Source organism: Meles meles, chromosome 15, assembly GCF_922984935.1.
Source record: "Meles meles chromosome 15, mMelMel3.1 paternal haplotype, whole genome shotgun sequence".
Lineage (NCBI taxonomy): Eukaryota > Metazoa > Chordata > Mammalia > Carnivora > Mustelidae > Meles > Meles meles.
In genome coordinates, this window is record NC_060080.1 from 29,704,081 (window position 1) to 29,726,452 (window position 22,372).

The 22,372-nt window shown below is 47.3% G+C and overlaps 1 protein-coding gene across 3 annotated transcripts in view; it reads left to right on the forward strand.

Moving 5' to 3' along the window:
* The window catches only part of VIT (vitrin), a 98,579-nt gene extending 76,807 nt beyond the window's left edge, over window positions 1-21,772 (forward strand). For 2 of the 3 annotated variants that reach the window (XM_045979414.1, XM_045979416.1), the window contains 5 exons: window positions 885-1,032; window positions 13,242-13,345; window positions 16,470-16,696; window positions 18,200-18,713; window positions 20,075-21,772. In XM_045979414.1, the coding sequence (XP_045835370.1) occupies window positions 885-1,032; window positions 13,242-13,345; window positions 16,470-16,696; window positions 18,200-18,713; window positions 20,075-20,253 (1,172 nt within the window). In that variant the 3' untranslated portion in view covers window positions 20,254-21,772. The remainder of the gene's footprint in view (window positions 1-884; window positions 1,033-13,241; window positions 13,346-16,469; window positions 16,697-18,199; window positions 18,714-20,074) is intronic. The other variant, XM_045979415.1, reaches the window with a different exon arrangement.
* The last annotated feature ends 600 nt before the right edge of the window (window positions 21,773-22,372 follow it).

The following is a 22,372-nucleotide window of genomic DNA, read 5'->3' on the forward strand; positions in this document are numbered from 1 at the left end:
TTTTTGTCTCCCACACGGCAGTTGTTCAACGATTCATTTCACCCCCCCCCCCGCTTTTTTTAACCAATCAAAGGGATATATACCTCCCAATAAGAACTTCTGATCATATTGAATAATCAGTTTTTTCATATTAAGATGATATAATACCAATCGAGCACAGAGAAGACACTCTTGGTTTATGTGGCTTTCCACCAACTGCTGCAGCGTTTGAAAGGTTGAGAAGAGCTTTAGCCCCCACCCCCCTCATAGCCCTCATGTATGCACAGAGGGCCAGAGATGCTAGCCAGAACAATCGTCCTTGTCTTTATCACAACTGAAAGCAAGGAAAAAATTCAAAGACTGCTACAGACAAGTCCTGAGATGTGCAGATACATGTGGGTAATTCTATGGTTGCCTCACCGGGGGTAGTGAGGCAACCATTCTGTCATTCCTGCCTACCCCTCCCCCCCCAGCACTGGCCTTGCAGATCTTTTCATACCTTTATAAAAACCCAACACATAATTCTACAAAATTAAAATAAGGGTAAGAGACTGAGACTCAGTCTCGGTGAATTCTACATCGAGGGGTCTGCACTGATGTGATCTGAGCTGATGAAACCATCCTCGGAGCTCTCCCACACTTGACCGGGAGGCCATGTCTTCTGAAGGCTCTAGGTGTGGCCGATAGAGAGAATTCTAAAGCCCTTATAGAAATAAGTGCTAGCCCAAGTGCCCGGTGAAAATATGCTATGATTTTAAATAAGTGAATATACTCTGCATCTTGCCACTACTTTTCCCTTTCTTTGCACTGGAGTCTCAGGGGGCTCTCGCAGGGAAGAGAAGAGAATGCCCAGGTTAATGCAACGAGAGAGCATCAGAATAACAGAGCCCTTTTCCGTTCCTCAGACTGCAAAGTTGACTTGTCGTTTTTAATTGATGGGAGCTCCGGCATTGGCAAACGTCGGTTCCGAATCCAAAAGCAGTTCCTGGCTGATGTTGCCCAAGCTCTTGACATTGGCCCTGGCGGTCCACTGATGGGTGTTGTTCAGTATGGGTAAGTGCCGTTCTTGATCCAGAAACCGAGGGATGTCGCCTGCTGAATCTTGTGCCACAAATAATACAACACAGCCTGCAGCCCAAATGTATTCTCTTCCCTAATACAAATGTAAATGAAAGAAATAGAAGCAAGGCAGTGCTATTTAAGAAATCTGACTCTTCAGGGCACCTGGGTGGCTCAGTGGGTTAAGGCCTCTGCCTTCAGCTCAGGTCATGATCTCAGGGTCGTGGGGGTCATGATCTCGGGGTTGTGGAATCGAGCCCCACATCGGGCTCTCTGCTCCTCAGGGAGCCTACTTCCCTTCCTCTCTCTCTGCCTGCCTCTCTGCCTACTTGTGATCTTTGTCTGTCAACTAAATAAACAAAAATCTTTTAAAAAAAGAAAGAAAGAAAGAAATTAATTTAACTCTTCCAGAAGGGAAGGACAGGTTAATGAACACTTGGGAGTAAATGGCATTTGCACTCATGATTGGTACAGAGAATATTTATTTGGGAATGAGGAGAGCCGGATTCAAGTCTTAACCAGTAACAAGCTACATGGCCTTGAGAGAGGGCTTCACCTCTCTGTCCTCAGTTTCCTCTTCTGTAGACCAAGAAGGTGGACTGTACCCTGTGCTCTGTCCACCAACAGATAAGATGCCTAGAAAATACAGTGCTGTAGGTTGGCCTTTCTCTTTTCTCCATATGACCTTGGGCCTCTGTGCTGGTCCTGGGAAAGGTCACCAGGCAATGGGGAAGACTGGGCCAGGGGGAAGAGGTGGCCTCTATCAGTCAGCTGATCACCAGGTGACTGTCCGCAGTCCATCCTATTATTCTAGTTAGAGTAGGAATTGAGCGTTCATACTGACACCCAAGCTCAACCTTTTCTCGTACTGGGGGTAATAAGTCAATCTTGTTTCATAATAATGGGTTTCTCCCTAAAGCAGATATACAGATATTGACAGATAATAAGCAAACCATCGAAAGAGAAAACAAGCACAGATCTCAAATCTATCAAATGATAGGTGGACTTTTGACCAGAAACCATTAAGGGCAGGATAATGGTCTCACTTTCCACAAAGGACCCTCAGGCGCAATATGACCCTTCCTTCCCCGCACATCTTCACCTTAACCTTAGCAAGATAAACTAACATAGACCTTTAGTGCTTCTTGCCGAGAAGCCGCAGCCCCAGCTTACTTGCCTCCCACAATCCCAAAAAGTAAAAACATTTATACCTGACAACGATCAGAGTGCCATCAGATCCTTCAGAATTTTCCAAGGATCTCCCGGGGCAGTATTTTAACCGAGGCCGTTCTATCAAAGGCCCTACCTAGAGTGCTGATCTTTGAACTGTCAAAAGAAATAATCAAAACCCCTTTGTTTCCATAAGAACGTATAACATTTGTACTTTTAACATTAAGTCCCAATAACACATGTAGTACTACCTCCTGTTCCTGTGAAGAAAAATTAGTGGATGAGTTACCCGGCACTTGTATATAGTCAGAGTCAAAAGATGAAAATGACTAATTGCTACAAATGTCAACTTTCGATGTCAAAGGCTCTGTCTTGAAGACTTCAACTTGAAGTAGAAAAATAAGGTGTTTTTTTTTTCTTGTTTTCAAAATGTCAGCCTATTTTCATTCCTACATTACTTTTTAAAGATAGCAAACAGAGAGTAGGCTTCTCTGGGGAGGAAATGTAAGCGTTTTAGTACCAGATGTCCCCGGTCAATTTTATTGGGGGGTTCAAAGCTTGGTGTGTCATCTTGCATTAAAAATAGCTGCTTTAAAAGCTGTGTATACCAAAGTTTATAGTATAATATGAAAATAAGGTAATAAATATGTCAAGGAAAAGAAAAACGGCAGGAGAATAGTGTGTGTGCCAGTGAGAAGGCGGATGAATGAGCCAATGTTGCAAGGAAGGAAAACCAATTCAGGAAAGTCTCCTCCCCTGTCCAGAAGAGCATTTCCCCTACATTTTCCTAATGCGATCACCATTTGCAGGAGAGAGTTAGTTACCTCCATGCTTTTCCAGTTTCACTTTCTGAAAAGGCCTGGCTGTTCATCTTTTCTGCATCCTGGGTCCTGTTAATTGGGAGCGCTTCAGAGAAATGGTGTCTGTTCTCCTTCTCTTTATGCTCATAGAAGCTACTCCATCATTGGCACCTTCCTTAAGCCACAGGGTGCCATGGAAAGCACGAGGAGCTGGTGGCAGCGTAGCTTGAATTCTGGCCTGAGCTCTGCTGGGTGAACTAAAGCAGGTGCATTCACCTCTCCATGGGGGCGCTGCCATCCGTAAAATGCTGGGGGTGGATGGGATGACCTGTTAGTGTTCTCCCAGCCTGACGTTCTCTGATCAGTGACTGGCTCTGTACTCGGAAGACACCCGATAAATGAACGCTGGGCTGACGGGCTACATGGTTCCTGTTGGGGGGTGATTAGTAAGGACATGAGGTTTTGCTTGGAGGTGATGCATCCTTCAGTGGAATGCGGGGAGCACAATAAATTGGAGGGCGGTATAAGAAGGGCGTGATGAGGCACAAGGGGAAATCCGCATGCCCAGCTGGAATTGCTTTTGATTTCAGCCTCCCGGCTTCCTCCCTGAAAGGCTCCCTCTAATCCTTTCTTTACCAAAAGGTCTTAGTGCATGGAGGGAAGGGAATGGGCAGGAAAGGGGAGGACGGGGGAATGGATACAGATGGAGGGCCTGTGTTTCTGGAAAAGGAAAAGCAGGAAGAGCCGATGGCCGGTTGGGAATCTGATTCTTCTGGTGTTTGGGTTCTCACCAGATTTCAATGCCCACCTTACCAGCATGGGGCTCAGCCCTGCTCTCTCAGAATCACAGAGCCTTGGGGCCATAGAAAGCTCCTGCTTCTACCCCCTCGTGTTATAGAGAGGAAGTGAGGCTCTAAAAGAAATGACCAGCCCATCAAGAATGAGACCTTCAAGGAGAGGCCAGTGCTGCCCTCAGAGAGGTTGAGTGACTTTCCCAAGAGAACACAGCCAAATGCATGACCTGGGGAGAGGGCAAATATTAAATCTTGGGTTAATTCCTATAATGGCAAACAGAATTGACTTCAAAGAGAAGACCTTGCTCGTCTGCCCAAAAAGCTTCTGATCATCGAGGCTTTCCACCGTGGTGAGGACCGAAACGCTGTCCTTAGACAAAAAGCCAAGGACTGCGCCCTCATCTGGCTCAGGAGCTCTAATAGTGAAGTACACGGTCAACAGGCTCGTGATTGCACTTAATACCAAGGGGGACACGGAAAGGCTAAGTGAAAGGAGAAGCAGAACAAGTAGCTCTTAGGTGAACTCTAGCCCACAGAATGAATGAAGACAAGCTGCTTGCAGTTTCACGGCCGCCAGGGGCCCTGGGTGCTAAGTGCCCCTGACCTTCCAGACGGTTTTGTTTTAGTCTGCAGTGTCAGGATGAATAGACTAGAACCGCACACATTCTTCTGAAGTCTGTAATCAACCCTAGAATATCAAGAGTTGGAAAACAGTTATAGAGCAAAGCAAAATGTTGTTTTTTCTTCATTTCAGAATGAAATAGACTTTTCTTTTTCTGCCACAGCTGCCCAGTGTTTTGGAAAGTGGCTCAGGGGTGGACTGCACGTCCTTCCTCCTCTGACCTCTTGGCTCTGGACTGAGAAACTGCAGTCAGACACTCAGCAGCTCTCCCTCCCAGAAGGAAGGATGCCCAGAGTTCTCCCGGGGATCGGCTGAGCCACCGTGTGGGGGACAGTCAGAGTGGAGGAAAGAACATGGTAGGCAGAAGAGCGGCTCCCAAACTGGCCACCTCCGAGTCCCCAAAACCTGCCAATACGTTGCCTTACATGGCAAAAGGGACTCTGTAGATGTGATTCAAGTTAAGGACCTTGAGATGGGGAGATTATCCTGGATTATCCAGTGTCCCAATCTATTCCCACAAGACCTTAAAAGCAGAGAAACTTTCCCTGCTATCAGTCAGAGAAATATCTGACTGGAAGAATGGTCAGAGATAGACAACTGCTGGCTTTGAAGATGGAGGAAGGGAGTCATGAGCAAGGAACGCAAGCAGCCTCTAGAAGACAGAGAAGACAAGGAAATGGACCCACCCCTACCCCTACCCCAAAGCCTCTGGGAGGGACACAGCCCTTCCAGAGAGACCTATGTCAGACATGACATGACCCCTGGAACTCTAAGGCTAATGAGTGTTTAAGCCACTAGGTTTATGGTCATTTCTTAGAGCAGAAAGAGGAAACTACACATTCTGGCACATTCTCTTGAGACTGCAGCAAAGGAGGTGTGGGCAGGGCTGGAGCCTAGAACACAGCTCCACGCAGCTCAGAGCAAGGCGGTCCTAACTGCACACTGGCATTACCTCTTTAGCTTTTAAAATGTTGCTGCCCGGGTCCCGTTCCAGACTTCTTGAACCAGCATCTGGTAAACACCCAGGAGCTGATACTTTAGTCTGCAATTCCCATCTGTTGCCAAGAGGTTAAGAGAGAACTCCGCTTCCTACGAGTCGAGTGGCCGTGCTGCCCAGAGCCCAGATCCCTCCAGTGCCTGCTGGTCTTCTTCTTGTGCCCCACACTGCCTTTACAGAGGCTGACAAGGTCTCAGAGCAGCTGCCTGCCGTCGGCTCTCTGGGGCCTAATGGCACAGACGGTGGTGCCTCTCCCCTCTGCTCGAAGAGAGGGGCAGGTGAGCCCTTGAGCCACACTCCTCGGGCACACAGTCTCAAGGCTGAGTGAGCCATGAATAACATTACCCAAAACTCCTGTGCTTTTTCTGTCCTCCCCACCCCACCCCGAGTCCTCCCGGAGGTACAAACAAAACAAGGACTGCGCTAGACTTCCACTTACCAGCTCCCCTTCGGCCTCCACCTCCCGTTGCCTGGGCTTTTCGCAGGACTCCCCTGAGATCATTCTCCCTACACCCCTCGGTCCCTAGATCATTCTGCTAGAAAAGCAGATGGCCACCTCGGTGCACATTAGAACCACTTGGGGAGATTTTGAAAGTCCCAATTCCCAGACCAAACCTCAGGTCGATTAAATCAGAATTTCTGAGTGTGGGATGCAGGCATCATTAATTTTTGGAGCTCCCAGGTGATCCCATCGTGCAAGCAGGGAGGGCGGGCACAGCGATTCCCACAGGCCTGCACTGTCGGATGACTCCTCTCCCGGCTCTGCTCCTCCTCCTCCTCCTTTTCTCAGCCTTTCTCATGCTTTGTCCAGACTTCTCATGTTCTCCTCCCTCCTCTTATCGCTGGCAGCCCCCTGCTGATTTTCTTGATTCTTACAGCATCCCCCCAAGACATTGTTACTTCACGTGTGATCCACAGTTTCATCTGGGAGGTTCTTAGAGAGGCAGAACCTCAGACCTCGCTCTGGACTGTAGAATCAGAACCTACATTTTGACACGATCCCCGGGTGGTCGGGCCCAGGCCCGAGGTCAGGAAAAGCCAGTCGCGGTGTCTGTTGCAGACATCCTATGGTGCAGGGCTTCTGAGGCCCGTGACGCAGGTACAGACAAGTCTGTGTGTTCCAGGGTCTCTCTTAGATCACCACAGAGCAGGTCCGCATTCCACCCGCCCCCCACAGGAAATTATACAGGTTAATTTTCTACTTTTTGGTGGGTGCATTGAATTCCAAAAAATTTCATCTAGAAACAAAATTTGATTATAAGACCCTGCTTTCCACCTCCGGTCGTAGGAAATGTAGGAAAGTGTCCTTTCCAAAGGGGTTAGTTGTACCAAGTCTCTGGCAGGTTGGCCGGGGCCACGAGGGTGGCTGGAGCTGCTCGGTCTTCTGAGGGGCTGGGGGCAAACTCCTTTCATTCTGAGCCAGGCAGTGCACTGAAGGAATGTGTCTGCCACCCAGCCTGCAGCTCCTGGCATGACCTTGGGCAGCCAAGGTTACCCTAGAGCATGCTCCTGATTCCAAAGGCATGGTTCATCTCAGGGACTAAGCCCCTAAATCATCACATTTTAGCATTTAAGAAAATGAGAAGATTCAATATAGTCAGGTGATTTTATTGCAACCCCAGGTGATGCCTCGTGGGAGGAAACCATTTTGACAAGCCGGCACTGCAGGAGATCTGAGCCGTCAGTGTGTCTCTGCTGGCACGGGAACATGTGTGAGAGGCTCACAGTGTGGCTCCAAGTACCTGGGCTAACGCAGGAGCCCCTGGGCCTTTAACTGAAGGGGCCGTAGAAGTCTGCCAGACTCCAGAGCTTCCCCAACTTCGCTGAGGATAGGATTCACCTGGATCCCTTGTTTAAAACAAACAAACAAACAAACAAAGATGCCCACCTCCAGCACAGACCTACTGATGTGAGCTGCTGCCAGGATGAGATCTGGTGTCTCAGGACTTGAACAGGTGCCTCGGGTGACTTTTACCTTCAGGGAGGCCTGGACACAATAACATCCGTCCCCGTGCCCTGTTCCCCAGGTGCCGAGCCTTCCTCGGGACCCCGGGGGACCATTTCTGACAGGCATTCTTCTTGCTTCTCAACACTCACAGGGGAATCATTTCCTGTTGCATCAAACAGTACAATTGGTTATTTTCTCCTTGAGCTATAGAGCTTTGTTTGTTTTCTTCTCTTAGTTGCAAAGGAAATCACTGATATCGCTAAGGAAAAAAAAAAGGTTTTCCTTTATTGAGATCTTGTAGTAAAACAATAAATTAGACGTTTGTTTAGATAGAAATAGAGCTGAACTTTTTAACTAGTCTCTGTCTCTGAAAAGTAACCTGGCGAGGGTGTCAGGCCACCAGCCCTTATATCCTGAAAAAGGATACACACACCCATGTGTTCTGGTACCAAGAGCTGCTACAGATTTCAGTTAAAAATGTATCATTCATTCCTATGATTTCATTTCAATTTAACAAAGATCTATTGAATGTTTAACATGCACTAAGCTCTATGTCATTTGCAGGGGATACAATGTAAAATTCTCCTAAGTGGTTTGATTACATTTGTCTGTAAGTCCCTTGATGAATGGCTCAGTAGCTTTGCCCCTCCCTAATAATTTTAGCAACAGGAGAGCTTCAGAGATCCTCTGATCCAAATTTTCAGTCCATATATATTATTATTTCAGTTGATATAAAAATAAATCAACAAATGTGATAGAGATTGTGTTCTTCAGGACTTCACCATCTAGTAAGGGAGGCAATATTTTTAAAAGAAGTAACATTAAATAAAATTAAAAGCATCTATTCATTGGGTATGTGAATAGCTCATCTGTCTGCCTCGGTAGATGGATTCATCCACCTCTGGGATGTAATAAAGGAAGAGAAGGATCAGTGTGGAGCTGAGAAGCAGAGTGTTCAACTCCAGGAAGTGTGATCCAAGAAAGGAGAGGACATTTGAGCTTTCTCCATTTATTTATCCCACAATTACCTATTTAATCCCCTGTATGCTAAATACAAGGGATAGGAAACACTAGGACAGGGAGCCTGTTCTCAAACAGGTAATAGCCGATCTTCATGACTTGTGGCTTCCATATTTGCAAGCAAATTCTCATGGCACATGTAGAGCCATCTGCAGACTAGCACGGCAAGGGGGTGGGGTTTGAGCTGCTTGACCCACGGTCCCAGCCAAGGTCGAACAGGGCAATGCTCTGCCTTCCTGCTTCAGCAGCCCTACTGTGAACAAGTCTCTTCGTGGCCATCTATTTAGCGCCACGTTTTTCCTATTTTTGTGCTTTCCATTTGTGAGTTCACTATTTTAAATGGCCCCCACATATACTACTGGAATGCTTTCAAGTCTTGCAAGCACAAGAAGGCTAGGAGGTGCTTATGGAGAAACGGCCCCTACTCAGTAAGTTTTCTTCAGGCATGAGTTCAATGTCAATGAACCAATGATTCGGTGCTTTCCGAAAAGGAAAGAGGAAAATCACTGATCTGTATGTGATTCTGCTCTGGGAAAGTGCCAAAGTAATAACTAGAATGCCTGATGAAGCTATGGAAAAGTAGGTGAACTTATGAATTCATGAAGTGACAACTGATGTGAAAAAAAACAGAACAAAATAAAACGTAGTGGATGGCATTGTGAGGCTAAGAGCCGAAGAAATTTATAATGACATTACCTAGGGTCAGAAAGCTGTTAAACCGTTCTCAGCTGGTGTGTTATTAAACAGAAATATTGCATGTGATTATTTGTAAGAAATATACATTAAATTAGGTGTCTTCCAACAAAAATGTACGTAAAACAAGTTTATATATTGACATACTGATGAAAATGTCATGACCGGAGGCCCACAGGAACCTAAGCTAGTACTTCCCCTAGGAGCAGTGGCTTAGTACTTGCTAATTTGATGTTTGCAGCAACTTTATAGAACGTAACTACTGCAAATAAGGAGACTGGGCTGTATATGCAGTACAGGAAAGAGACAGGTAATCAATTGCTCTGCAAAGTGATCAATATTAAGACAGCCTCATGAGCAGCATTCCAGAGAATGCCACAGATGTGACTAAGTGACCAAGTTCTACATTTAAATACATTTTTTTTCTGAAAAAACTTTTGGAAAAAAAAAGTTATATTTTTGTTTTTTAAGTTTTTGTGTATGAGCAACCCTTTATGATTAGCTATGATTTCTTCAGAATCATCGGACAGACTCAGGGACTCTTGCAAGGGAGAAAATCTAGCCCACAGATCATTTTCAAATGTATAAAGTTTTATGAGTTAATATTTTATAATGAATGAAGTGGATATTGTGTTATGTTTAGCAGACAATTACATACTTACTATTAACAATAACTATTAACAATACATACTTACAATTAACAATATCAATTTTGCAATTTTTCATTTTACAGCCAATAGTATTTTGTTTGTTTTGGCTCGACTCATACTTTATTTTTTAGGCCCCTAAAAGTTCTTTTCCTTGGTCACCAAGGAAGGATCAAGACTTTGGCAACTCTGAAGCTTATGTACTTCGAGGGGCCCTTTAAGATAAAGGGCACAAAATTACAAATACAAAATTAGGCCCCTTGGAAGAGGTATCATTAGCTCCCAAGTTAATTTGCCTCTGATCAGCATGACAGCTTATCGAATAAACAGTCCCCTGCAGAGGCTGCTCTGGGGAAGACCAGGTAGGAAGCTACAGCAGTAGCTCAGGAAGGGAAAGATGGAAGTCCAAACGTGAGGCTGGAAAGGATGTGAGCGAGACGAGAGATATTTAAGAGGCTGGTCTGACAGGACATGGCATGTGACAAAGAAGGTCTCAGAAGGCATCCAGAAGGACGCATTCTGCTGGGATGACAGTGAGTCAGGGTGAGGAGGGAATGCAGAAGGGAATATGGGCGGTTGGATGGAGTGGATCTGGAAGATACGACTTCAATATTGGAAATAGCAAACCTGAGGTGGTTGTGGACCACCTCCAGGCACCACCAGGGCATTCCGGTTGGAGATGGATGGGAGTCATTTTACGTCTATCTGGAGTTCAAGAGCGAGGACCCGCCAGTGTGCGCCGGACAGCTGTTGGCGATATGAGTGTCTCTGAAGCCCAGGAGACTAAAGTCGCTGAGCTCTCCCGTGGTAGTGCATACACTGAAGAGGGAGGCATGGGGGAGACGCACCCTGGGCAGTGCCAGCATTAGAGGCAGAGATGCACAGAAGAAAGAAGAAATGTGTGCTCCTTCAATACCGTTCACTGAGAGCCTGCAGGTGCAATGCACTGTAAGGTGTCGTGGGTTAGAGAAGCGGAGTCAGGTGCGGAGGCGCTCAGCGGGGGAGGAGGCAGGCGACAGGGAGCGGGAGCTGGAGGGTGGGCACACTTTGGGTTTTGCAGATGGGAGGGGATTGATGAGCAAGGACACAAAGCTAGAAAACCAGGAAATAGCAGCTCTTTCTGTCTAGAATATAGGCTATCCAGAGAGAATTGGGAGGGGGTTGGAGAAAGAGACTGAGACAGCACCATATGAACATGATGGGTTGGAATTAAATTATGGATGGGCTTTTTTTTTTTTTTTTTAAGAATGGGAACCTCTGATGATTTTTGAGCCAAGGAAGAGTTGGGTTTTTGTTTTTTGTTTTTTGTTTTTTGTTTTTTAAAGAAGATATGCATACAGTTGGCTTTGCAGAGACCAAATAGAGACTCTTATAATAGAAACAGCAAGGAGTAGGGTAGAGTAGAACTCTGAGTAGAACTCTGAGTAGAACTCAGAGGGTCATTGCAGACATTCGGAGGAGGGGTAAAAGCAAGTGATGGTGGACAGAGGGACCTACAGGACTTAACTGACACGACCCACAGGACGAGCAAAGATGGACTGCAGGTTCTGAGCCTTGATGGCTAGGGGCCAAGTTCAGCATTCGCTGATATTGATCTGTAACGAATATAAACGTGAAAGCCCTTGAGCCCAGAGGGAAAGAAAAATGTAAGTGTGAAAGCGATAGAGCTCCTTCTCTGTGATTCCTCTTCCCTGTGACCTACACAGGGGTTGTGTTACTGAGGCCCCTATTCACAAGGCTTCACCCCGCTTACAGTCTGGGGGATGGTCGGGCTCAGCTAACATGCCCACGTTCCCCCATTCTGCAGTTGGCTTTGTCATTGTTGTTTGTTTTTGCTGAGTCCTTGGTTTTCGTCTGGTAGCACTTCATCTGTTTGGGTTTGGCCCCAACACCCATCTCCCTGAGCTTCTTTTAAACTTCCCTTGTCCTCCCCGAAGGGAGCTGGTCCTTGCAGGTTCTGGTCCCTTCTCACAGAGATAAGCATGCCTGCTGGGCATTTCACTTTGGTTTTGTCCAAGACCCAGCCCGTGTCCCTCATATTTACTAATAAAGTGGAGGACAGAGGGTCAAACTTCCAGCTTCCAGGAGTTCTTCTCCGATAGAGATCACCTGGAGATGGCTGGAAATCAGAAAGTAGGGATGGAGCAGGGGAGGATGTGGGGAGAGAGGCAGAGGATGTCTCCTCTCAGGCCTAGGGAACTGGCTTCCTGGTGACCACATGGCCAGGTTCCCCAAAGGACTTGCTAAGAATCCACTGCAGGTCTCTTTGGGTTTGCCACCTAAACCGCCTAAAGGTGCTTCTCCCAAGACCTACTCCTGGTGTTTGTGGAAAGGTTGCTTTTAAAAGTCTTTCCCTCCCCCCCCAAAAAAGGAAAGAAAGAAGAAATGTGGGGGTGTGGACACTTGGGTGGCTCAGTCGGTGACATAGCCCACTCTGAATCTCAGCTCAGGTCTTGATCTCAGCGTGGTGAGGTCAAGCACCTCATTGGGCTCCACACGGGGAGGCTTCTCCCTCCCCTTGAAGGCTTAGTCACCCGCAGGTATGACCTGCTACGTAATGTGCAGAGCCCTATTTTCAAACATTACAGATTTCAAGATGGCAGCATCAGAGCAGGGAACCACGTGCATGCTCTTCTGGAGTGCGGGGTCCCGTGAGACCGACCCTAGAGAAAACCCACTCACTCGAAGCCTCATCCCTGGCTAAATGTCAGTGCTTTGTGAGATGTGTTTTTACCGTGCGTCCCCACTGACAGAACCCCCCTCCCTCCCAGCCCCCTCCCCACCTGGTCATAAAGCACATCCACACCCCTGCTCAGCTGCTCCCAGGCCTATCCCCCCGGCTCATCCCCAGACACTCTTCTCTAGAGAAGGATTCTCGTTCTGTTTCTCTACTTAATTTACTCCACCTCCTCTCCCGCTGACCTTTTGGTTAATAGATGTTAACCTTTTAGGTAAGATTTGACTATTCTCACCCAGTCACAGGAACAATAAAATGAAATATAAAGGAATGTCTTCTCCTAAATGTCACAGTTAAGACAAAATTCCAGCGTAGGGGTAAACCAGGGAGTAGCTATCAGCTGGGATTTTCTATCTGGAGAGGAGGGTCTGGGACAGCCTAGGGAGACACTGACATTTGCAAAATCCCACTGGACAATCGTCCTGTTCTTTAGCAGTAAGAGTGTTGTGATCTTTGCTTTTACCTAGATGAGGAAACTGAAGCCCAGAGAAATTAAGTGACTGCCCAAGGACACATAGCGAGGAAGCCGCACAATCGAAACTAGAACCCCGAGTCCTGGAAAAGACCACTTTTCTCTATACACACTGAGAAGGACCCCAGCCCTCCCATCTCACCATGACTTCTGTCCACATCGGGCCATTTTATAAAACACAGCTTAAGGGCTTTGAAGCAGCTTCCCTTCTATTTGTATATAAAAGAATCAACTCTGATTTCTCTTTTCCTCCAAAGATAATAACTTTCCAGCTAATTTTTATTTCTCATTCTCACTCTTAAGAGACAACCCTGCTGCCCTGTTTAACCTCAGGACTCACATGAATTCCCGGGATCTGAAGACCGCCATAGAGAAAATCACGCAGCGAGGAGGGCTTTCTAATGCAGGTATGCAATCCGAATTCAGATCATTCTGTTTGCTTCCACAGTGTTCCCTCTGTGTGATTGTCTCCTAACATCCTATACAGGAGGAGGAAAGAATAGTAACAATACATCAAGAAATGATTCCTAATATCTGTATTTTTTTCCTAAAGTATCATCATGAATTTAGGGGCAAGAATCAATATTACACCCATGCAGGAGAGTCCCAGCGTGCCTGGTATCTTGGGTTGGCCACTTTCTTTGGGACAAGCAGGACAGCTGTTATAACTGTTTCCTGATTGGCTGATGAGTCATCAACTTAGAAGTTGTCAACTACATAACATTAAATATTATAGCCAATTCCATTCAGAAAGCTCCACAACGCTCCTTGGGGATCTTCTTCCAAGAGTTCCTGTTAAAGTGATAACTGTACAAAGAGAGACAGGTTCTTCATTTCAAGCTGAGTCTCCTGAGATGTCCGAGCCTTGGTGGCTAGGAGGTGGGATGGCAGGTTTACCAGAAGTCCAAGTCTAGCCCCCAGTGGGGCAGGTCCAAAAACCATTTTACCAGTTCACCAGGAGCTCACCGGGCACTGGGAAACAGTTTCACACTAACCAAGCTTAAATGCTGCCAGTGAGCCTATGCCAACGTACAAATTCATAAATGGTAGTCTGGCTTTGGGGGCACTGGGAGGACTGTCTACTTCTCCGGGAACCTCTTTGAATCATCAACATCCAAAGAAATGGAGAAGTGAGCCACAGTGGCTTGGCATGTAATGCACACAGAACTGTCTTTGAAGGAACATCTTTGAAGTTACTGTAAATCTGATTATTTCCCTCCCCACCGCAGTGTACATTTCTGTAGACCAATATAGTAGTATCTGGCAAGTGAAGAGCCTTTGAAAAATGCTAACCAAACACCGGCCAAGTCACTGCTCTCCAGGACCCCAGATCAATACCACCTCATTGCAAACATGATAGAGCTGATTTCTGATGCGTTTTCAATTGAATACTTAGATAGGGGACATTCCAATAATGGATCATGGAATAAAACAGAAACTTCAGAAGACACCCTATATCCTTAATGGGATTAGAGTAGTGTCTTAAAATCATATGCCTTTTTCAGGGGATAACATATTCTGTCTCTGCCCTCTCCTGATCAGGGTTTGCGTTTGGAGAACAGGATCCATTTCAGCTGGTTGAAGCAGAAAGGGATTTATTCCTAGGTTCTAAATGGTTTTGAGAATAATCAAAAGGGCTGAGGAATGAGCTCGAGGCTGAACTTTGAGAGATGACTTCTGATGGCTTCCTGCAGGAGACGGACCTCCAAGGAGCTGCTGTCTTCTCCAAGATCAGGAAATTCGAATTCGAATGTGATTCTCAATTCCACCAGCACAGCCTCTTCAGGCATCTGACTCAGCCAGGAAGCCACCACAGTCTGCAAGCTTCTGCTACAGCAGTCGTCCCCCCAACCAGGCCTTGCCTGCTCCATTCACACCCACAAAATGCATGTTCTGTACCCTCCCACCTCCACAGTGACAAAGCTAGAGACCAGACATGGGTTCCTCTAGCACCGCCCAGAGAGGTCAAGGACCCTCCGAGGCTCAGGAGCAGAAATAGGAAAGCCTCTGCCTTGCTTCCATCTTCTAAATCTCATTGCACTGCACATCGATTCATGAAATTAGCACAATTCTAGGGCTGTAGCTGCAAGGGAGTCTCAACAATGTGGTTCTCAGATTTCTGTTCTCAGCTTTCAAGACATGCTGGAAGGTGGGATGGGATGGGATGTGGGTTGGGCACTAATGGACTGTGACCTCCAGATTTAAGTGTGGGTGAGGCTAGGGGTGTGCTCTGTTCACAGGCATCTAACATTCAGCTGGAGGGGACTGCTGGGGGCCTTGGGCCTTCAGGGACATTATCCCTCGGCTGTGAGGGCAGTTCTCAGCAGCTCTTTTCCTGGAGCAGCTGTGCTCTGTGCAGCCAGATTATGTGGGGTCTCCAGGACATTTCTCCAGCTCCTGCATATGTAACTATTTGATGCTCTCATTTAATAGGTTAAGATTACTCTAGCCCACGGAGCCAGGATCCTGGCCAAAACCAAAAACCATTGAGTGAAATGACATTAGTCCTAAAGTCTTAGGACTTTAGACTGATTTTAGATTGAGTACCCCTTTGAGAATCTCCTGAAAGCTACCCTTCTGCTTAAATAAATAATTACATATACAAGTTACTGCGTGTAATTTCAGGGGCTTTGTGGATATTACTCCCACCCCCAATGAACCACAAGGGTCCACAGAGCCCGGGTTAAGAGCCCTGCTTTTATATGAAATTATGCTAACTCTACAGTGACCTGGTCTTCCCAATTTACCCAGGAGCATATGGGGTTTCGGCACTTAACCTAGGAGAGACCCAGTAAACTGGGACAGTTGTCCCTCCTCCTTGATTGAAAAATGGCTGAGGTCCTAGATGGTGTGAAACAAGTGCTTTGAAAAGCCATGTTGGCAGCCCCCTTAAACCTCCTAACTGTGGCTTTCTGCTGAACTGGAAATCTGGAGTGACCTGCCTGGGTCCACACAGCCAAGGCTGGAACACAGTCCCTCAGTTCTCAGTGAGCACCGCACTTCCCTGGCCAGCCAGACCCGTGCCCCTCACATGGAACTGGACAGAAGACACCACTGACCTGAACTTCAGCCTCCCACACCCCGCAGCCCCTGGAGCACCGGAAGAGGCTCCTGTCCCTCCAGCCAATGCCTCCTACACCACACTTCCGGAAAGACTTTGTGCACTTCCAGCGCCCAGGCAACGAAGGGACCCTCTTATTCCCATGAAAGTCTTTCTCATCTGTTTACTGGTCCCTTAGACTTTTTTTTTAAATAATAGAGAATTAGAAATGAAAGGCCTGACGTGAAATGGGGGAGGGAAACGAATGGTGGAGATGGTTGTACGACATTGGAAGTGTGCGTCAGACCACTCAACTGTATGCCTCACAAGAGTTAATGTGGTTTAAAAAAAAGGGGTAGGGGAGAAGCAAACACACAAAGGGAGGGCATGAGAGGGTTTTTCTGGCCCTCTGGAAGCCGCTGGGATCTTGCCTGTATTTCCAATCCAGGTGATCACAGTCTCTGCAAGCACGAGCTCTCTGTTTCTTTCAGGCCGGGCCATCTCCTACGTGACCAAGAACTTCTTTTCCAAAGCCAATGGGAACAGAGGCGCTGCTCCCAACGTGGCCGTGGTGATTGTGGACGGCTGGCCCACAGACAAGGTGGAGGAGGCTTCGAGGTTCGCAAGAGAGTCAGGAATCAACATTTTCTTCATCACCGTCGAAGGTGCCACCGAGAATGAGAAGCAGTACGTGATGGAGCCCAACTTCTCGAATAAGGTACAGAAGCGCCCCAGGGACCCGCCCAGTGTCGGCGTCCACTCACTCTGCACTGCTGTGACAGCCATCGAGACTGTTCTTGTGCCTTCAAAGGGGCATAGAGCTTACTTGGAGGCAAGGAAGCCTCCAGGGAGGGGCTAGTAAGTCTGGAGCCTGGAGTCACCCAGAGTCATCCCGGGACACCTCATCAGCTCCCAGTACCACCTCCCGAGGGCAACCTAGCACTCTAACTCTGGTGTGTCTCCCTCTCGGGGCTCCCCAGTTTGGTGTAGATTTCACAGTGAAGTCCACTCACACTGAGGCTCAGCTCTCCCAGTCCTATGGCGTCCCTGCTCCAAACCCTTCCTGGTCCCCCACTACTCTTGAGGCCTCTGGAGTGTGGTCCCGACATGCCCAGTGTCTCCTGCCCACACCCAGCACCACTGCCCTCTCCCTCCATGACCTCAGCTGGTGCCTGGTGGGACTCCCCAAGAGCTCAGCTCAGCCAGGACACTCATCTCAAATAATACCAAGGCCATGGAAAGATTAATAAACCCCTCTTGGGGTTTTGCAACCCTAAGAATATTTCCTAGGACATTTCCTAGGAAATTAAGAATATTTCCTAGGACAGTTTCAAGTCATTCCTTGTTTTAAAATAAATTGTCAATTCTACCACTTCATGTATCATCACCAGGTCTGTGACTCTCCCTGTGACCCCCAGAGAGACAGCAGCAAGCAGATATGCTTCACTTTAGGAACACAAGCCTGGTCCCTTCTGAGAGCACAGAGGCTAGTTTGCTCCATGTTTATTTGCAGCTGCCTTAAGTTTTTCTGGAACATACTTGGGCACAAGTCAATAAATTTTCATTTGTCTGGAGGCAGGGATGTCTGGAGGACAGAGCTGGGGCTTTGAAGGCAGAGAGATCTGTGCTCCAGTCTTGGGAACTCAGATGTGCCTTCACAGCTGGCCCTCTGTCTGGTCCTTCATGAAGGGGGTTTATATCCACCTTGTAGGGTTAGATTCACGAGAGAAGCTCTCCAAGAACATCCAGTGTGACTCCTGACATATGTGTGGGAGCCCTTGCTGCGGGACTCAGGGCTGCTCTGGAAACATTCCTGTAGCTACCTCTCCTGTGTCTTGTTCTCCCAAGCAGAACAGAAGCTCTCTTTAATCCTCTCAGATGTTGGCGCCCCGGTGCCAATCTCATGGCCGGCTCCCAGTACAAACAAACCTAGGGGCCCAGAGAGGCATGGCCATTAGGCTGAAACCAGTGATTCACCTCCTGAGGATTTGCTTCCCCTAAAGCAGAGACCCAACCGAGGGAGTAAGAATGAGTCCAGGGGTGACCCCAGTGGGCATCTGACCGGGTGGACCAAGGTAGAAAAAGAGCTATAGGAGGACGAGGGCAGAAAACAAGAGTCTGTCTGCTTCTTTCTTCACCTGTCCCGGTGGCTGGGGTCACAGTGACCACCTGGAGAATTAGACACCCGAGCAGGCGAGTACCCCTCCCCTCTGTCTTGCAGGCTGTTTGCAGAACAAACGGCTTCTACTCGCTCAACGTGCAGAGCTGGTTCAGCCTCCACAAGACGGTGCAGCCCCTGCTGAAACGAATCTGTGACACAGACCGCCTGGCCTGCAGCAAGACCTGCTGGAACTCCGCCGACATCGGCTTTGTCATTGATGGCTCCAGCAGCGTGGGGACGAGCAACTTCCGCACAGTTCTCCAGTTCGTGGCCAACATCAGCAAAGAGTTTGAGATTTCAGAAACAGACACGCGGATCGGGGCGGTGCAGTACACCTACGAGCAGCGTCTGGAATTTGGATTTGAGGATCACAGCTCCAAGGCTGACATCCTCAATGCCATCAAGAGGGTGGGCTACTGGAGCGGTGGGACCAGCACGGGGGCTGCCATCAACTATGCCCTGGAACAGCTCTTCAAGAAGTCCAAGCCTAACAAGAGGAAGTTAATGATCCTCATCACTGACGGCAGGTCCTATGACGATGTCCGCATACCGGCCATGGTTGCCCATCACAAGGGTAAGCTGCTTTTGCTGAGCATCCCTGGGGCATGGTGGGCCAGTGGGACCAGGAAGGGGCTGTGTTTCTAGGCTCTGGTTTGGTCTACCACGTAATAATATCCAAAACCCCAGGGAACACATTAGGGGTGTTGTTAAACACTACCGGCCTCTCTGAGCAGCAAAAAAGGAAGAAGTCTGCTCCACGTCTGCTCCACGTCCCACCTACCTCCTTCTCTTTACAGCCAAACTTCCAGGAAGGGTTATAGCTCTATGCGCTGGGCCCACATCTTCATTTACTTTTCACTCTCAACTCATAGCAATTCATTTGGTTTCTTTGACATCTACACCCTTGGTGTAGGCAAGAGTGGAGCTGTCAGAGAGAAACTGCTCTCACCAAGTCACCAATGTCTTCGTTTTTTCTAAATCACGTTTAATGTCACGTGACCTCCCTGCAGCATTCAACTCTGTTGGTCACTCCCTTGTCTTGAAAACCTGTCTTCACATCCATGCTGGAGCCCATGCCGGGTCAACATCTCTCCCGGTCCTTGTGCAAGGGTTTCTACGCTGGAAAGGAGATTGCATTTTATGGGTTGTAAAGTCACCTATAAGCCCAGAGTAATTTGATTCCACTGTTTCAGGTAGGAAGATCTTGAACTCACTTTTGATGCATTTAAAACTGAGGGGAGGGTTGCCTGGGTGATGCAGTCCGTTAACCATCTGACTCTTGGTTTCAGCTCAGGTGATGATCTCTAGGTCGTGAGATCGGGTCTCATGTTGGGCTCCATGCTCAGCATGGAGTCTGCTTAGAGTTTCTCTCTCCGTCCCCCTCGACCCCTCCCCACCCCCCAAATAAATAAATCTTTAAGAAATAATAAAATAAAACTGAGGGGAGCCTGGCTGGCTCACTCAGTGGAGCAAGAGACGCTTGATCTCAGGGTTGTGAGTTTGAATCCCACATTGGGTGTAGACATTCCTTTAAAAAAATAAAATCTTTAAAAAAAAATAAAACTCTCTAAGATTTCGTTTGACTCTACACACAGGTAGAGCAGCAGGCATGTGCCATGTGATGTCATCTGCGTGGCATCAAGTTTCACTCGTCCTAAAATATCATCCCCTCGACTGCCCATGGACATGAAAATCTTATTTATTACTCCATTTTGTCTGGGGAATCTTCCTCCCAAAGATTCTAAACTCCTATGAGATAGTTTATATTCATTCTGTGAGTGTGGGTGTAGAGTAGATGTTTATGCTTTGGAGAACATTTCTGATTTTGAATTTGTTAGCATCCCAACACAAGAGGCAACAGAGCAAAGAAAGGCAGTGGTTCGTTCACAGTGCCTCCTTGGGCACAATGGCTTCATCTGAACTCTGTCCCCACAGGGGTGATCACCTACGCAATAGGTGTCGCATGGGCCGCCCAGGACGAGCTGGAAGTCATCGCCACTCACCCTGCCAACCACCACTCCTTCTTCGTGGATGAGTTTGACAACCTGCACCAATTTGTCTCCAAGGTCATCCAGAACATTTGCACAGAGTTCAACTCACAGCCTCGGAACTGAATTCCGAGCAGGTAAAGCATCAGCCGATGCTGCTTTCCCTACCGGCCCTGGGATGGTCCCCAACGCTTTATGGGGCAGCGGGGCACGTGGGGCTTGGTGCCCGAATGTGCTGTTACTGTTCGCCAGCGTGGTTTTGTGTACTTCCAAGCTTGGAGTGAGAAAGGTGATCATAGGTGTATAGAATGAGGGAAAATGATACATCATTTGGAGGGTGCTGGGGATTTATATTTTGATGATGGTTTTCAAAATAAACAGAGAGACTAAAGTGCAGAACTTACGACAGGCTTAGCTAGAGTTTTTCTGAGGGTTCCCCCCCCCATTTTTATTTCTAATTAGGATTCTGTAACCCTCACAGATTTAATTTTTACGGTGACAATATAGGAGTTGCTTCATTGTTGTAAAAGATGGCATGCTGACCGTGTTGTGGAGAGTGTTCACAGGCTTTGTGGCAGGATGACCCTCCGCTTGTCCCGTCCCGCAGAGCACGCGCTGTGCACTCGGTCCTGGCCCACGGGCATGACATAGCCACGGGGGTGCAAGCGCAGCAGCAGCTCCGCTCCTCGTTTCCCTCCTCCTTCTCGATTATCTGAATCACTGTGCACCTGCAACCTGTAGCTTTAGAGCAGCCGAGGAACGTTCCTGGAGGACCAAGGCGATCTGGCCTAGAATCCCTTGGGAGACTACGCTGCTGGTTGCCAGGCCCCATTCCAAGAGCTGTGGAATCAGGGTCCGTGGGGCTGGAGCCTGAAGAGTGGCATGATTGACGAGCCCTCTGGCAATACTGCCGTGCTGCCACGGACGGAGGGCCACGGAGCCACTTCTGAGCGGTCAGTGGGACAGAGGAGCCCCTGTCTATGCCTGCTGCCCTGGGTCCCCCCAAGTTTGAGCATTTGCGCCATGTTTTTCACTTGTTAACCAGATATTACCATTAATAGCTGCATTAAAATAAGCCAGGATGGGGTTTAGTTGGGCACCACTTCTTACTTCCAGCTTCTGCCAAGGACTCATCTATTAGGATACGGAATCTGTGTGTGATGGGGGAGTGCTCAAAAGAATCATTAATAAAGGTGACTTACTTGACAAATCACGTTTTGTAAAAGTGTGTGTTAAAGGATGCTGCTATGAACGGAGGCAAAAAGATAATACCTGTGCCAATACTTGGGACAAAATATCTACAGAAGGAATTGGAAGATATCATCCATTTAGCAGAATTTGCCTCAAGCCTGACAAATTTCTCAGTACCTGGAGAGTGTATTATCAGCTAAAAATACTGACGTCTACAGAGAAGAATCAATTAAAGGTGTCAGCAATTTCAAATTCATTAACCATAAATTTTACTTTAAAAGCGACTGCAAATATATTTGTTCAAAAACCTCAAAAAAAAACTATTTTCAAAAAAGAAATTCTTTATAAAGATACCAGTGACACACAATACTAGTGAGAGATTCGGCTAAGAAACGAAAGAACTTAAATAAGTACAAGGAAAAATTATTCTGCCTATGTTTTTGAATATGTAGATAATCAGTACAAAAGAGTTTTTTTCAATGTCTCTTCAGTGTAGACATGTAAGTGTTTTAATTATTTGAAGGAAAATTTATTTTGGAAACTAGCTTTTGAATATAATTACTTTACATTCAAAAAGTAAAGGACCTTAATACAAAAGCCAATTTGTCATAAATAAGTATTTACAAAAGTAATACAATCTGAATTATTGTGGTGTCCTCTCTCATTCATAGAATTGTCCCTGTTTGGAAAATAAATTATATGGTCACTCTAGTTATAGGTATCATAGTTTTAAAGACAAATGAAACCTCACTAAATGGGCCCATTGTCTACCTGGTGTCAGCAAATATTTGAGAGAGAGAGAGAGAGTGTGTGTGTGTGTGTGTGTGTGTGTTTGTGTGTAGGATAGGAGCATCAGAGGCGAGGTAGTGGAGGCACCCGGGGGGTGTGGTGTCATCAGAGTTGTCTGAGTGAACGTTCAAGTCACACAGGTGGCAGTGGGAATCAGGATGGAGAGAGCAGAAGTGAGCCCAGCTTCACTGCCTTCAGCCAAGGAGAAGGGATCCAGCTGGGAGAAGGCAGCAGTGATAAGGATGAAGGGTGATTTCAGATCTTC